The 17,549-nt window shown below is 40.4% G+C and overlaps 1 protein-coding gene and 1 long non-coding RNA gene across 7 annotated transcripts in view; both read right to left on the reverse strand.

Moving 5' to 3' along the window:
- Positions 1–12,600, reverse strand: part of eeig2b (EEIG family member 2b) — a 43,705-nt gene extending 31,105 nt beyond the window's left edge. For 4 of the 6 annotated variants that reach the window (XM_086046896.1, XM_086046894.1, XM_086046893.1 and 1 more), the window contains exon 1: positions 12,322–12,600. In XM_086046896.1, coding sequence (XP_085903022.1) covers positions 12,322–12,467 — 146 coding nt within the window. In that variant the 5' untranslated portion in view covers positions 12,468–12,600. Of the gene's footprint in view, positions 1–6,115; positions 6,626–6,674; positions 8,027–12,321 lie in introns of those variants that run through there. The other 2 variants (XM_086046897.1, XM_086046895.1) reach the window with 2 other exon arrangements.
- Positions 12,601–14,524: 1,924 nt separating this feature from the next.
- On the reverse strand, positions 14,525–17,191 carry LOC147138164 (uncharacterized). The gene is made up of 3 exons (XR_015089047.1): positions 16,573–17,191; positions 16,397–16,449; positions 14,525–16,322 (listed from the first exon to the last, which is right to left on the reverse strand). It is a non-coding gene; the product is annotated as an uncharacterized LOC147138164 (long non-coding RNA).
- Between the last annotated feature and the right edge of the window lie 358 nt (positions 17,192–17,549).

The following is a 17,549-nucleotide window of genomic DNA, read 5'->3' on the forward strand; positions in this document are numbered from 1 at the left end:
GAGCGGGGCAATCTTAATCAGAAACATTGAATAGAAATCGCTTTTCAAGTTTGCCCATGCAATGATTTCAGCAAAGTTACATCCATCCATTCATTATCCATACCGGTTATCCTCACAGGGGTCGCGGGCGTGCTGGAGCCTATCCCAGCTGTCATCGGGCAGTAGGAAGGGCACACCCTGAATTGGTTGCCAGCCAATCGCAGGGCACACAGAGACAAACATCCGCACTCACAATCACACCTAGGGGAAATTTAGAGTGTCCAATTAACCTACCATGCATGTTTTTGGAATGTGTGAGGAAACCGGAGTACCCGGAGAAAACCCACGCTGGCACGGGGAGAACATGCAAACTCCACACAGGGAGGCCGGAGCCGGTATCGAACCCACGACCTCTGAACTGTGAGGCGGACGTGCCGCCAGCAAAGTTACACTTGTTTTTAAATCCTGCTAACTCCAAACGGAGGATGACGAAACAATACTCTCCATGGCTGTAACCACACTGAGTACTACCACTTCATCCACAGCTGTTATCACGCATGTTGTATAGTGGTGCAGTGTTTAGATGTGCTCCAGGTGCTGAATAAGTGTTCAGCAGCTTTCATGCAATTCACAGTGCTGCACTAAAGCAATACAGCTCAGGGAATATTGCAAAATTGACTCCCTGCTTGGGTCTTTCAGTGTTGAGATTGCATGTTCGCCCTGTGAGTACCTTCCTAGGAATCATAATTACCATAACCCAGTCCAAAAATGCGCATTTTAGCTTCACTCAGGACTTGAAATTGCCCAAAGGTGTGAATGTGAGTATGAATGGTTGTATAATGATCGGTCCAGGGTGCACCCCACTTCCTGCCTTAATTAAACTAGCAGAGTCCAGCTCACCTTGAAGGGCTGAACGGGATAAAAGACGGGAAAAAGGATGGATGTCTCTTTTGAGAACAACCCCCAGAGACAACCAAAAGTATCCACTGCATTAAAAGACAAAGATTTTCTACTGTTGTCTTTTGACATGAGCTTCTGGTTCCCCATTACATCTGAAATGCTGAGGTTAGAGCTTCATAAAATTTGAATATTATTATTAAGTGACCACACACGTCTAGAGTCACTGCCTAAAACGACTGGATCATGCTAACATTCTGCTTTTGTGCTTATCACTGTTGTCTGGGCACTAAATAAACAGATTCACTATTTCCACTTTAAAGTGGTCAAGGACTCCCTGCATCATTTGCACAATTATCCTTGTCACATAATTACAGCACTACTGGTCACTTTTTTTTTTTTTTGCTTGACGACTCTAAGCATCATTTGTACAGCTGTCATTGTTCGGTACTATTACACTAATGTAGTGATGGGCGATATGACGATATTAGATCGTTAAGGACTTTAACGTGTTGACAATCTCATAAAGCAGCAAGATCGTTAGATCGTTTATAGGGCACAATCTATTCAGTTTAGCTCTATGCTCAAGCTCATAGTTGCTGACGTGTGACGGAGCAACAAATCACAGCTCGCACAGTACAACGTACATGACACTCCCGCCTCCCTGTTTGTTTGTATAGCGGGAAGCCATGGCGGAAAGTCACGACGAAACAGAGTTGGTCCCAAAAAGAAACTCCACATCCACAGTAGAGATAGACCGATATGTTTTTTTTTTTTCAGGGCCGATACCGGTACCGATTATTAGTGGTCAAGGAGGCCTGATAACCGATATTTGGAGCCGACATTCATTTTCAGCAAAAAGGAAAATGTTGGTGTAAAAAAAGAAAAAAAATATATCTTAACTTTGTTTAAATGTATTTAAACATACGTTTATTGAACATTTTTTCCAGATTTGCAAAATGTTGATTATTATTATACATTTTTGCCAATATACATCTTTGTTGCAAAATTCTAACAAAAAGAGCGCTTACAAAGTGAAATGAAAACCTTAAATACTGTAATAGCTTCCTATATACTGTATTCGAAAGTAAAGAAAGTTCAAAATGACACAAATGTTCAAATTTCACTTATCTTTGTTTTGATTTCAAACAAAAACAAAAAGGTGCAGAATGTTTCCAGGGGCAACACAATCTCTTATAAAGTTAACTGAAAATGTACATAAATAGTTCCTAGAAGTTAACACAGTTTTAAATGGATTTATTATCGGCCATCAGATTTTTAAAAAAGGCCGATACCGATATTCATCAAAATGCAGAATATCGGCACAGATAATCGGACTATCCCTAATACAGTGTGGATTTGGTTTGGCTTTTCCCCGGAGGACAAGGCGCAAACCAAAGTTATTTGCAAAGTTTGCAGGGACTCCGTTCGGACGTCGGATGGCAACACAACAAACCTGTTTAATCACTTGCAGAGACAGCACCCAAATCACTACGCTGACAGCCAAACCAAACGGAGACCAGAGGCAGCCGCTAGCTCCAAGCTAACGCAACCCACGGTAACGCAGTCATTTAACAAGGGCCCTCCATATCAAAAAGTCAAACTGAGGCAGTGACTTACTACCTTGCTAAAGACATAATTCCATTTGTTTTTATGTCTACCTTATGTTACCTTTTATGTTTACTTCACTGCACATTTTGATAAAAGCTGCACTATTTTAATTAAAACCTGTTCAGTAAGCTTAGTTGGCTTAAAATGTCTTTTTTTTTCTTTTAGTGTTTTATATACATTTGAAATCAAATTAGTCTAAAAAAAACTATGGAAAAAAGAATCGTGCTAAAATCGTGATCGTGATTTTATTTTTAAAAAATGGTGATATGATATTTTTGCCATATCGCCCATCCCTACGCTAATGCTATCCTTACATTACTTAAGGACTGTATGTGTTAACGCCAACATTTTATTTTTGTTAGAATTGGTGGTTGCTGTAACACTGTTGCTGTAAATCCTTGTGGGTTTTTACATACCTGGTCAATAAAGATGATTATGATTCTGAGATTAACTAATTAATTACAATTTGATATTCAAGTCTTAATTCATCAGAGGGCTGATTGAAGAGGACCGAGAGAAGTGCATTTTCAACCAATGACTCTCTGTCAATTGATGAGAAAGAAAACCTGTAGTGAAAGAAAACTGTCTGCATGTGTGGGCAGAAAGCTGATAACCAGCATGGCTTCTTTCACGAGCAACATTGCCCACGCACCACACTGAATCCCTTCTGTCAATTTACAGTATTCGGATCAATTCATTTTAGACTAACTGTATAGCGTTGACGAATTCACAGTAAATGGGAGAAATGAGACAAATGTTTACATGTATAACTACTGGTTATAACATTGTAGCATGAATGTGTCTTACAATTGCAAACGTGTTGTTGATGTTGAGTATGTATACGGTACTGAAATAATAATAGTGAAGACATACATTGTCATGTTTGTTCTTAAAAGCAAACACAAATGCTCATGTTAGAAACTAGTAGGCTGCTTTCACTTGAAATAAAAAGCCGCAGATGTACGAGTGCTTTACTCTGCGCCTGATAGGTTACAGAGCTACAGAGGGAACTCTGAGCCAGCTGGACACTGTGCTTGGGGAATTCAGGCTTGTTAACATGTACATGCTGCAGCTCACAACACTTCTTGGCACACTGGAATCCAATAATCAGTGTGAGCAAGCTTGGTTTTAAGCACCCAACATTGAGGTTGCCCAAGCCACCTCTGTATACAAATATATTGGTTAGTTGGCTTTGCTCCTCTATTTCATTTTCAGCTTTGTTAAAGGGCAAATTAACCCAAACATATTTTTTTCAAAAATATGTTCCCAGCAGGCCCACTAGTTGAAACACTGCATTCTGATTAATAGTTTGTGGAATATGAGTTAAGCAGCAAAATACACCCGTTTTTAGAGATCTCAGGGGGCAGCCATTTTGTCATTTCTGTCGACTGAAAATGACATCACAACTACCCAGGGCTCAGGTAATGACCGATCACGGCTCAGCTTCAGAAAACAGGTCAGCCGTAATTGGTCGTTGCCTGTGCCCTGAGCAGTTGTGATGTCATTTTCGCTCGACAGAAGTGACAAAATGGCCGCTGCCCCCAGAGATGGCTAAAAATGCGTGGATTAACTCTTATTCCACAAACGGAATATTTATCAGAATGCCTTGTTTCAACTTGTGGGCTTGCATAGAACATATTCTGGAAAAAAATATGTTTGGGTTGACTTCCCCTTTAATTAAAAGAAAATACAATTTCTACAAATCGGATAGGGATTTCATTTGTAGATATTTCATAGATCAAAACTTTAGATATTAGACAATATTAGAGCTAGACCGATGTGCTTTTTTCAGGGCCGATACCAATACGGACTATTAGTAGTCAAGGAGGCCGATAACTGATATTTGGAGCCGATACTCGTTTTCAGTAAAAAGGAAAACATTGGCATCAAAATCTAAAGAAAAAAATGTACTTTTAACTTTGTTGCAAAGTCTTTAAGCATGTTTATTGAACAATGTTTCAGGTTTGCATAATGTAGATTTTTTTTAAATTATTATTTCAAGAAATATTTGACAATATACATCTGTTATAAAATTCTAACAAAAGGGAGCACCCGGGGTTGTCAGCATGTCTTAAAAAGGACAAATGAAAACTTAAAGAATAGCTCCATGTAGTTTCTACAGTAAATGAAAATTTCAAAATGACAGAAATGTTAAACTTACACATATATTTGCTTTGACTTCCACAGTTTTAAATTGAATTATTATCGGCCAGCAGAGCTTTAAAAAAGGCCGATGTCGATATTCGTCAAAAAGCCAAATATCGGTGCCGATAATCGGCCCGGCCGATAATTGATCTATCTAGGTACTTAATATGCGTCAACACTGTTTTGGGGCAGAGCTAAAAAGGAGTTTCTCAATAACAAGCCACACCTGAAGAAACTAAAAGCTCATTAAACAACAATCTGAACTTCCTTAAAACTCAGCCAAACAAATGTGTAAATAAACCTGCTTTGATGATCCAGCACATCAGACTGCTGCAAAAGACAGGATGCAGAATATGTACCGGTAGAACTACCGGTAGTTTGCGCAGCCCACTAAGAATATGTCATCAAGTAGCATATGAAGGCTTGCTGAGATAGCGGCGTATTTTCTGCTTTTTATTTGGCAGTTTCAAATTTATGGCCTGTGAGTGTTTTTCATACAACCGTAATAATCCCTAGGGTTGGGCATCGTTTGAATTTAAACAATTCCAGTTATCAGAGCTGGGCATTCCGCAATACCGTATACACATACATATAAATGTAAACACATATATATACTAGGGGTGTAACGGTACGCTAAATCACATTTCGGTTTGGTTCGGCTTTTTGGAAACTTCAGTTCGGTATATTTTCGGTACAAATTTTTTTTTTAAATATGTTTATTTTGAAAAGATGACAAGTAAATGGTACATTTTTTAGAAAAAATAAATAAAAACGAACCATTCGGGTGATATTCTAAGAAATTACACCAGAATAAAAGGTACACTAACAATAAAGATCTCTTAATTTTGTAAATTATTAAGACACTAGAATCTTTAAACACTCAGCAGCAATAGCCTATGACACATCTAAGTATTCAAGTTAAAGACAAGTTATCATTATGTATACATGTATACACTTTTTGTGACGAAAAAATTACATACAATAACAGTTACAATTATTGCTAACTATATTAAAACTCTTTTTATAATGAAAAAAATACAGTAACTTTAAAAAGTCTTTATGAAATTGTATACACTTTTTAGGCATTGAAATCTTTGAATGTTCAACAGCATTTTGTAACGAATTGGGTTATCTGTGTTGTGGTCGGATTTGTGTGTTGCTGAGTTGTGATGTTTTCGAGGTTCATGAATGCATCGGCAAGCGAGTGGAGCAGCGGAGAAAGAAGAGCGCGAGCAGTAGTACTTGATTAATAAAAACGTGATACTTAAACTATGTCTGACGGCGTGTTTTTGGAAGACGCTACAAGATGATAATCTATTTAAGTTTGACGTTTTGGGCTAAAAAGACTGCTTGCTTCCTCGTCTAAGAAACATTCACAGTCGGATGATGCCGTGTATGTTAGACGTGCTAACCGCTAGCAGCAACATAGCCGCCGATTTCATGTAGCAATGTCGGCACACAACTTTTACACTTATCCACGCACCTTTCCCCATCGCCGATGGGGAACAGGAAAGCCAGAATGTTCCCAAACAGGGGACCGCAGTGTGCGCAGGCACCTTCGAGTTCTGGCTCTCTCTTTTGTGCCGCAACTCTTGTCTCCCCCATGCAAACAGTCAACGTCCGTGCATAAACTCACGCTAATAAATGGACCGAACCTAACACAAGTGGACCGAACCGATCATGCCATACCGAAACGTATTAATACACCCGAGTGTACCGTTACACCCCTAATATATACACATACAGTATATACCAGAGCTCCCAAAATATATTACAGTGGTACCTCTACTTACGAAATTAATTGGAAATTTAGTAGAAGTAAAGTAAAGAAGAACATTTTGTAAGAAGAGACTTGTTTTCCATGTAAATGCCCTAATCCGTTCCAAGCCCCCCAATATTCGGACATAAATATTTTATAAAGGATAAAAATGCATCAAAACATGTAACAAATACATGGTACAATTAGATTATTGCACAATTAATGAGAGTTGTGCATAATGAAAAAAAGAATAGAGTAAAGAATAAAAATGATGGTCGTTTACCTTTTAATCGCTGTCCTCATCGCTTTTTGCCCTCTTTGGTTCATGTTCTCTCTCAGAAGTGGTTTTTGTCAGAGAACTGATTTAATAACGTGGTGACTGTCGATACATTATGGTCATATTCTTTGGCAAGATCAACCAAACGCATCCCTTTTTCATACATTTCTATTATCTCTTGCTTTGTTTGTATGGACAAAAAAAAAATGATTTTCTACTTTTTCTTTTCCTTGTTTCTAATTCACGTAAAACTATCGGAACACCTCATAGCTTGAGGGGCGAATGACGAGGACGCTGCGTAGACATATCTATCACATATACTGTATATCTATCTACTAGGGATGGGACGAGACAAAATTCCCACGAGATGAGATGTCTCACGAGATTGAGTCCGCGAGGACGAGATGAGATTTTTGCTAAATTTTGAATATAAAAAAATACCTAATGTAATTTTTTCAGTTTTCAAAATGTTTTTTATCGAACAGACTGCAAGAAAATTAATCATCTAGCTCTAAAGTGCAAATGCAAACAGGAGTCTTTCGTGTAGACTTTCGTTACATGCTTTCAAATATTGCTGCAATAACAGCTAAAGCTGAAATCTTTCCTCTTACTGAATACTTTGACAAAATCCAACTGTGCTCGTGGGGCATTAACTCAATTGTATATAGTGTTTTATGTTTATTTATTGGCTTTATTTATTTGTATTTGTATTTATATTGTAGATATTTGTTAATATTTATTGATATATTTATTAATAGATGTATCATTGCCTCTTATTGTTTTTTTATTTATTGTATTATTTTTAAAGTGCTTTGTTACAGCTCTAGCTGTTATGAAATGCGCTAAAATTGTATTGTATTGTAGAGTTCAACTTGTTTCTCAGTCGATCTTCAACAAGAGGAATGTCACTGCGTCTGTGTCAAGATTTCTGCAACTCGTCGTAGTTCTGGGATCCTCAGAGCTGCAGATACGGCACCCCGCTGCTCTAGATCGCGAGCCGTTATGTCCAAAGAGTTGTTCTAGCGTGTCATTACGTCCATAATTAGTTTGTGCGCGGGCAGCTCGAGCTGTCTTTATTTAGACGTCAAAAGTGCTGCTGCTGTTGAGCATCGGTGAAAAAAAAGAAACTATACACTTGACACGTCTAAATAAACATGATACGCGGCCAACTTTGGACCAGCTACACTAGCGTTGCGTTCATTGCCTGCACGATAAGCACTTGGCTCAAAGCCAGCCTCACGTATCGCCACATCCATGTTGCGAGAGTTGTCGGTCACAACATTGACTCCGTGATTTGGCCTCGGAAGTTCCCATTCGGTGACAGCTCCTTTTAGGACATCTGCTATATTCACCCGGACTCCAATACACCGTCAGAAAAAAATTGATCGCGTACTGCGCAGGGACGAGAAATCTCGTGGCGTTCTAATCCCGCGAGATCTCGTAGGACGAGATCTTGTCCCATCCTTAATATCTACCTGTGTATCTGCACACATACGGTAGGTCCCTCTTAGCCAATGGGATGCCAAGAAGATGCTAGGTAATAGCCAATGGCAGAGCAGCTATAAGTATGTTGCGTTCAGGAAACTCTGGAGCTGCGAGTTGCAGCCCATACTTTTACCTTTGGTATCCTGAAATTTCTTTCGTAACAAGAGGCAATAGTTTCCTGTTGATGCGTTTCGTAACTTGAAAATTTCATATGAAGACACGTTCATAACTAGAGGTAGAGGTGAAATCAAGGCTGAACTTTTTGGCCTTCTCAGCACCAAACCCACAAGTTGTCAGGGGATCAAATTGCCCCCCCCCCCACCCCAAATCATCTTTGTTTGTCTTTTTTCATTTGTTCAACTGTTGCAATATAGCTGAACAGCAGGCTGACGTCAAATGAGTCATCAAAATCCACAAATTGTCTGAGTCACGTCTGCCAGTATGTGAATTTAGGAAAAGCATGCAAAACCCACAAGTTGCTGTCACTCTGGCTTTTTATGTCGATGTATTTCTCTCAATATGGGTAACAGGGTGCCAGAGAGGAGGGTAAGAGTGGCCAAATACAACAACTGTCTGTCCTCCATATAAATCCGGTACAAATACTATACAATACACATACTACGCTTGGAAGATACTGAACCCACAGTTTTTCTTAATCACTGACAATACTCATGCTATGGGACAAGTATTAGATTCTTCTGCATCATGCTCACACTTCACAGCTCTCCAGATACTAGGGTGTAACAGTACACTCGAGTGTATTAATACGTTTCGGTATGGCATGTTCGGTTCGGTCCACTTATTAGAGCGAGCTTACGCACGGACGGTATTGACTGTTGCTCGCGGGAGACGTACACTGCGGTCTCCTCTTTGGGAACATTCTGGCTTTCCTGTTCCCCATCGCCGATGGGGAATGGTGCGTGGATAAGTCTAAAAGTTGTGTGCCGACATTGCTACATGAAATCGGCGGCTATGTTGCTGCTAGCGGTTAGCACGTCTAACATGCACGGCATCATCCGACTGTGAATGTTTCTTAGACGAGGAAGCAAGCAGTCTTTTCAGCCCAAAACGTCAAACTTAAATAGCGAGATTTATCATATTGTAGCGTCATCCAGAAACATGCCGTCAGACATAGTTTAAATATCAAGTTTTTATTAATCAAGTACGACTGCTCGCGCTCTTCTTTCTCCGCTGCTCCACTCATTGCCGTACGATGCATTCATGAACCTCGGAAACATCACAACTCAGCAACACACAAATCCGACCACAACACAGATAACTCAATTCGTTACAAAATGCTGTTGAACATTCAAAGATTTCAATGCCTAAAAAGTGTATACAATTTCATAAATACTTTTTAAAGTTACTGTATTTTTTTCATTATAAAGAGTTTTAATATAGTTAGCAATAATTGTAACTGTTATTGTATGTAATTTTTTCGTCACAAAAAGTGTATACATGCACTGTAATGACAACTTGTCTTTAACTTGAATACTTAGGTGTGTCATAGGCTGTTGCTGCTGAGTGTTTAAAGATTTCAGTGTCTTAATAATTTACTAAATTAAGAGATCTTTATTGTTAGTGTATTTTTTTATTCTGGTGTAATTTCTTAGAATATCACCCGAATGGTTCGCTTTATTTTTTCTAAAAAATGTACCATTTACTTGTCATCTTTTCAAAATAAAATCTGTTTTTTTGTACCGAAAATATACCGAACCGAATTTTCCCAAAAAACGAACCGACCGAACCGAACCGAAATGTGATTTGGCGTACCGTTACACCCCTGCCAGATACCATGCAGGAAATTATGGCAGTGCAATTAGATTTGATGCCTAATAAGTGCCATTATCTTCTAGTGCAGGGGTCACCAACTCCGGTCCTCGAGGGCACCTGTCCTGCAAGTTTTCGATCTCTCCCTGCTATAACACACCTGTTAAAATGATCAGGATCGTTATCAGGCTTCTCAAGAGCTTGTTGATGAGCTGATCAGTTTAACAGGTGTGTTACAGCAGGGAGAGATAGAAAACCTGCAGGACAGGTGCCCTCACGGACCGGAGTTGGTGACCCCTGTTCTAGTGGCTACCTCGCTTATTATCAATAGCCACTTTCAAACTGGTTTCTCAATAAATTGGTGCATCAGAAGAATAAAAAGTACTGCCAAGATTGATTTGCCTGTCCCATTCACTCAGAACTCACCGAAGCGGGACATTGCTGTGTATGAAATGTAAATTCATATGGCCATTGCGGCGCCACGCAGGATCATTTGGGGGGGAAAAAAGAGACTAGCAAACATGACAACAGAGGTCAAAATGAGGTTTAATTTTAAAGGTCACTCACTCTCTCTTATCTTTTATGTTGTGTATTTTGTTTGCATAAGTGTTTGCATCCTTGTAGGTGTTGGACCGGAGGGTGGGGGGTGATTTTATAATGCGAAGCCTTTTTAGTTCCATTCTTTTGGATGAAAAGAGCTTTATAAATAAAGTTGGATTGACTGATTGATTAATGTTAACAAGATTCTTATTTCCTGCACAATTGAGGGTAGAGGGCCAAGATTTGGCCTGATAATAATGTAGGCAAATCTCCAGTTTCATCTACAATATGTATTGGGCATATTATAAATAATCACTGTATCATTATCAGAGCTGGGAAGTCCGTGCAAAGTCCCATCACTCAAAGTAAACAAGCAACTCACCCACGTTCCCCCTTAGCCGCCACCTTCCAGATCGTTTTCGCAATAAAATTAAATGCATCGTCTAGTCATCCCTTTATGGTTGTAGCAGGCACGATATGCATTGTTGTCGCTGTCTTTTTGAAGCGACGCCCCCCGACTTGTTTCAAAACAATCTGTATCCACAAGTATATTCAGACGCTAGCACATCATGCACTTTTTCTGGCGTTCACTACTTCCGGAAATACGCCATAGCAAACCTGCAGTGTATAGTGGTTTGCTGGTATGCTTTTCTTTTGAAGGCCGGGAAGGAGGGTAAGTGTGCAAAATAAATAAGTAACTTGACTACGACTTCTGCGACTTCTTCTACGACTCTTCTCTATAATTATTGGCCACAAATAATTATACAATACGACAAATCCAACCCCGGCTCGCAATGCAAGGAAGCACGCAGTTGGGTAAATACTACTGGCATGTCCACAGCGGGTTCGAATAGTAAATTAGCCAGTTAATGATCCTTAAAGAGCCTCTGCCGTTAGCGTCTCTCCCGCAGCGACGTCAATCACGGACCCTTTTTTTTTTTTTTTTTTGGGTCGGGGGGGCGGAATGGGGCTGGGGCCGACAACGTTTCTCAATATGGCCGGAGGGTCGCGGCCGGAAGGGTACCCAAGTCAAGGGTGGAGGGTCGCGGCCGGACGGGCAAAAAATGTGCCCAGCTCTGATCATTATACATACATACATACACATACAACGTCAATAATATTATACTTCCCACTTATCTATATATTTGGTTGTCCAGGCTAGGAATGGCTCATTTGAGCTGGCGGTTCCTGCACAAAATGAATGTGCACATTGTTCAAGCGTAAAGCTACCTTTTTAATGATCGCTTATACATATTTTTTTTATTTTTATTAACGGATTTTGATAAATACATGCCATCTCCATCCATTGATTATCCGAACCCCTTATCCTCCACAGAAGCAATTTATTAAAACAAGACAATATGATTTTTTTCCAAATACATTCAAAATAATATAGACAAAGTTGAAGTTAGCATGTTGGCTTGGCCCTTGGCAAGTGTTCCAGTTTTTCATATGGCCGCTTTGCGAAATGAATTGCCCGCCCCTGTTTTAATTATTAAACCAATGAGGTTGTTAGGTTACTTTTGGCATTTGATATACAAAATGAACGAATATTTCCTCTAGGCAATAACCAAACACCCCACTGTTCATATTGTCTCAAATAGAATTGTATTATGAAATTTGCTATGGTTAGTTTTTATGCTGTCTGACATCATTTTACATATAGCACTTACTTACATAACAACCCTTACCTACATCATGCTTACTTACTTAAGGCTCGTGAGGAAACCGTTTCGTTTACACTGCCAAACAAGTTGGCATTGTTAGCCTTTGAGCTAATTGGGTCAAGTCTAAGCATGTCAATAAAAGCAGGTCCATTCAGCGCTGTGAAGCAAAATGACGCCAAATATAATCTCACCTCGAAGACTCCTCGGAGAATCCGCCGTCCAGGAGTCTGACTTTACAAAAGAGGACCCCATTGACAAATGGAACCGACGAGAGCTCGTCCAGTTCAAAATCCACCTTAAATTTGAATTTCTTCTTTTTCATCATCATTAAATCCATACACGGGCTCGACAGTCTTGAGGTGATTGTTTAATGTCGTCTGCCGTCCATTGTGCAAAGGTAACCTACACAGTGATGTGTTGTGGGAGGATGGGGAAGCTGCTCAGCGCTCACAAGTCACCAGTGGGCTAAAAGTTGCACACCAAGCACTTCCCAATTCAGTTTTCAAAATAAAATATTCCAACTTAGCTATGGACAATTCCGTGCTACGTCAAAAATGACGTCACAAGTCAAGTGGTGGTCAAGTCGGTGAAAACAAACTCTAGTCCCCTTATTGAAAAGCACTGAACTTTGGGTCGGTGTCATTTGATTTGTGAGGATTATTTTGATTTCAAAATGTGATGAAATGTCGTTTGACTACTATAACAATGTGACTGCAGAGGCAAGAGTGCGGTCTTTATCACACTCGAGAACGAGTCTTATCACTTAAGAAGTGCTCACCACAAAGCACTGCGGTATTGGTTAGCTTCCATTCCGAACCAGTCCCACTCTCTTCACTCCTTTTACCCACTTTCTGCGACGTTCACGGTCCACACAGTAATTCTGGTCCAACCTGTTTTAAGTACATATGAAAGGCCTAAAAGGAAGTGCCTACGTGGCTATTTGGTAGCTTGTGAGAAGAGACGCAAATAAAGACGTTCGAGTTGCCCTAGAACGTGTAGCTTGAATCCCTGCACTCAATACTATGACAGTAATATGGAATGAAAATTTAGTTTCCATCATGTTATGGTTGGGATATCCAACCACACAACAACTTCTAGGCATGATTTTCTGCAAGCTTTATATGCTAATCCGTACAAAAGCAATACAATACAGTGGGTTGTTTTCACCGACTAAGGCGGGTTGCATCGTGGGTATTACCAGAAATGCCCGGATATTCTGAATTGTCCAAATATCATAATTTTAAATTATTTCCATAAATGTCACTCAAAAACACATTTACAAATAATCTTTTTTATAATATTTTAATACAACTAAAGTATATAACGTGGAGACTCCTAAGAGGAAAAGTCGAAGGTCACTTTTTAAAAAAAAAATACATGATTGATTTCATGTTCTGTAAAATGTATTTCACAAAAAACAATGCACAGAGCTATAATGAACAGCTTAATAAAACACGCCATGAAAGTGCTGTACATAATTCACACATGCAAAAATAGCAGAGGCTTGATAAAATTGCTAAAATGACGCCAGTTAATCAAATAACTTTACTAAGACAATTAAACAAGCAATATGTGCGGGGGTCGACCAGCCCTGAAATGGACTGTTTGGGAATCTCCCAAAATTGCCAATGGCCACCACTCCCCTGCTTTATACTACAGTGATAGGTGTATGCTCGCTCATACTGTATATATTAAATGACACAGGTTTACTGGATATCTTCCAAGACCATTTATGGCAAGCAGTAAGTACTTATTCGGCCTAAATGTATGTACTGTGCTGTACAGTATTTGTTAAGCTCAGCCATAGCCTTTATTTTGTTAAGACAATTGACTAAACGGATGTGCATCCTGGTGTCCCTCAATTTGATATTAAAATTCCCCCAGGTCACTCTGTCTCTCCCTGGTGGTTCATCAGGGCAACAGCTCTCCAAGAGACACAAAGTAAAAACAGCTGTACTGTGCAGTAATTAATCACACAACCCCGCTTAGGTGGTGTAGTTGTCTAAAGTATGGTCACATAGCGGCTTATTGTAGAGGAAGACAAACTTGTGAGGTGCGTGAAGGAGCGCATATACGGCAACTGTGCATATGAAGGGAAGGTGACGTGTGAATTGTGGAGGGGACCAAAGGGTCAATCACAGAGCATGTGAAATGGGGAAAGAGGCTACGTTAATACAGCAAGTCAAAATGAAGGAAAAAATATCATGCGGAGGCATCGATCATGGCGCAAGAAAAGCAAAGTGACCACAAGCAAGATCAGGAAATTGCAAAGAACCTTGTTAAAGTGACAGATGATGCAATGATTGTGAATAAGGTAAACTTTCTATATTTTATTGCTGAAGTGATCAATTGTACCCAACAAGCAAAACATAGAGCAGAAAAAAATGGAATTGTTGTAAAAAGTGCTACAAAGTCAACATTTGGTGGTGGTGGGAGGGGCCATAGGCACATCCAGGCAGCCACGCTTCCGTCAATCTGCCCCAGTGAAGCTGTGGCTGTGGGTGTTTACCAACACCAGAGGCTGAATCAAGGCCGGGTCTAGACAGGCATGTATGAGGGGGCAGCCGCAAATCTTGAGGGGGCGTTGTGCTCCATTACCTTTTACCATGTCTAACTGACAACACAGGCTCATTTGCATACTGAAGGGTGATTAGAAGTTGGGTCTCAGCTCGCTGCAGACAACTATTCCTTACAGCAAGCCAGCAGCAGGCCAATACTCTGAGCAGAGTGAAAAGGGGAGATGGAGCGGAGCCAAGAAACATGACACGAGAAACAACTTGATATATTTTATATTTGAGGGAGCAAGCAAGACATTAAGAAGTGAGTTAACAAAAATATGTGAAATATAATATATTTTGGAGGCTTGTGGAGTTGGGGGGGGCATCATTTATTTGAGGGGGCCAGGCCCCCTCTTGCCCCCACCTAGATTCAGCCCTGGCATGAAAGTGTGAGTGCATGAATAATGTATCCAATGAAGTGTCTTTGAGTGTCCGAAAAAGTGCTATACAAAACTGATGCATTATTATTATTATTAACTTGGCATAAAAGGAATAACCTGGGAAAAAATTAAAAGAGGAAGTGAGGAGTAGGAAAATCATAGAAAAGGGATTACAACCTCAGTCTCAGATTCAAATGGAATACAAGTACGAAAGTTTTGTAGTCGTAGAGTTTACAACTATCACCAGAAGATTTATAGTAAATACCATTTTTAAAATGTAGGGAATAATAGTTAATACAGGAAACAATAGCCAATGTGGTTGAAAGAGCTACCTTGATATTAAGGAAGTAATTAGGATGCAATTGTAAGAGGTACATAAGACTTATTTAGGAACATTGACTTGTGGGAGGATTTGATACTACGAGAGTGGATTATAAATGTACCATATAAATCGTTGGCATTCAAATCATGCCAACTACTGTTAAATACCAATGAAGAAGAAACAAAGTAATTGTGTAATATTTAGCACAGCATAATTCAGGTACTGCTATCACAATTTAATTTACCATTCACTCCGACCGCCCAACTCGCATCCCCTGACAGATCCCCTCAATTACATTTGGGGGTTAGCCTAGGCTTATATATAAAACAAGGACCAGCTGTCAGATTCCTGCCTATGAGTCACAAAGCTAAAACGGTGCACACAATGGGTTACAAATATGCAAGATAAATCTTGAGATGCCCTGAGATGTTCTGGGGTTCATGGTTCGAATCTCTGTGTGGCGTTTGCATTATTTTCCCTGTATCTCCCCCCTTCCCCCGCATTCCATGCTAGTTAGGTCAATTGGAGGCGAGGGGAAATTCTTGTTTGTCAATGTGGCTTGTGATTGACTGGTGACCAGACCAGGGTGTAACCTACAGCTCACCAAATGTCAGCTGTGATGGAGTCCATGTCAGTCAATCAATCAATCAATCAATCAATCAATCAATCAATCAATCAATCAATCTTTTTTTCTATAGCACTTTTCATACATAGCAATGCAGCTGCTGTGCAATACAGTACAAAGATCCAAAATACAACATAAAAAGAAGACCCGCCCCCTCCCTGCTAAGATAGAAGGTTAGCATTGATGAGACAGTTAGTGTAAACATGTTCAGGCCTAGATAGACCAAAAAGACACTGGCCAACAGTGACAGATGCTTTCCCCCTGTGGCGTCCGGCCGGCTGTCCGCACGTCACGCTGGAGGAATACACTGCAACGACAGACAGCGACGCTGACCATTAAAGTACCTTCTGCGCATGCATAAGATGTAATACCCTTCCATACCATCGGCGGCGGTAGTCACCATTTCTCATGGTGAGAAAAATCCAACTGGAAAACTGTTGGCCGGGGGCGTATTATAAAAACATAAAGAATGCATTCAGCTACATTCTTCTCTCACGATGAACTCCCACGCGTTAGTAAACCATCACGTTCTTGACACGGTATTGTGAAATACTTACATTGTCAACCCTCGCTCTTGTACTTGTAAGAAGATTAAGGCAGCGGAGGCGTGCTCACTGTTTTTCCGAATTTGTCACTTCCCGTTGGTGCTCCGAGCGCTGATTTGCTAGTTTACAGCCAATCAGACTGGCGACGCCGATTCAACATGCGTAACCGCACCCAAGACGCTTGCAGACGGGTTGCGACACTACACGGAGGCAACTACATCGAACAGACGACGCATTCAGACGCCACGACGCTTCGCGACCTCCGACGTCGGTCTGGCCTATCAGGGCCTAATGCACAAAGAAATATATCCCTACAAGCACGCCTGCGCTCTCACACACACACAAAACACAAGTGCACGCACCGCCGCACAGACACGCACTCCCCCCCCACACACAATCTGATAGACTGTTAATAAAGAAAAAAAAAGACATTGCAAAGAGAAACCATGTGAGGAAAGAGCATCCAAGGGGACATCCAAGATGAGAAGAATGACAGCCCACGGCCACAGAGAGCGCCAGCATAACAGAGACCCCTGGCCCAGATTGACTGGGGTAGATCCGCCACATGGTGCAGAGGCCCCCGGGCCCCCAGGCCTAAGGAGCCTCCAGGAGGTTTGTATTTCTGGCGGGTTGAAAATCATTCATAAGGTGAATTAGATGAGCTGAATTTTTGAATTTCAAATGTGTGAACGATGTGAATCTTATGTTGAATGTGTATTAAGAATGAATGAGGAATATTTTGTGGGATTTTTAATGGTGAAAATGTTGATAATTTATTTTCCGGAAGTTTTTGGCATGCTGTTCTTGCCATGCTTGCTGAATGTTTGGAATTTCAAATTAGAATGATGAAAATATGTAATTCCTTCAGCCTTCACACAATTAATGTTTTCATAAAGTAGCTAGCTACGCAAATAGTGCCCACCGAGCAGTATGCAAGGCCGCAGTGCTAATGCTGAAGGGTGTGTCTGTCTTCTAGTGCGTGTACGCGC

The sequence above is a fragment of the Filicampus tigris genome, chromosome 12 (genome assembly GCF_054856515.1).
Source record: "Filicampus tigris isolate MCC_2025a chromosome 12, RoL_Ftig_1.0, whole genome shotgun sequence".
Lineage (NCBI taxonomy): Eukaryota > Metazoa > Chordata > Actinopteri > Syngnathiformes > Syngnathidae > Filicampus > Filicampus tigris.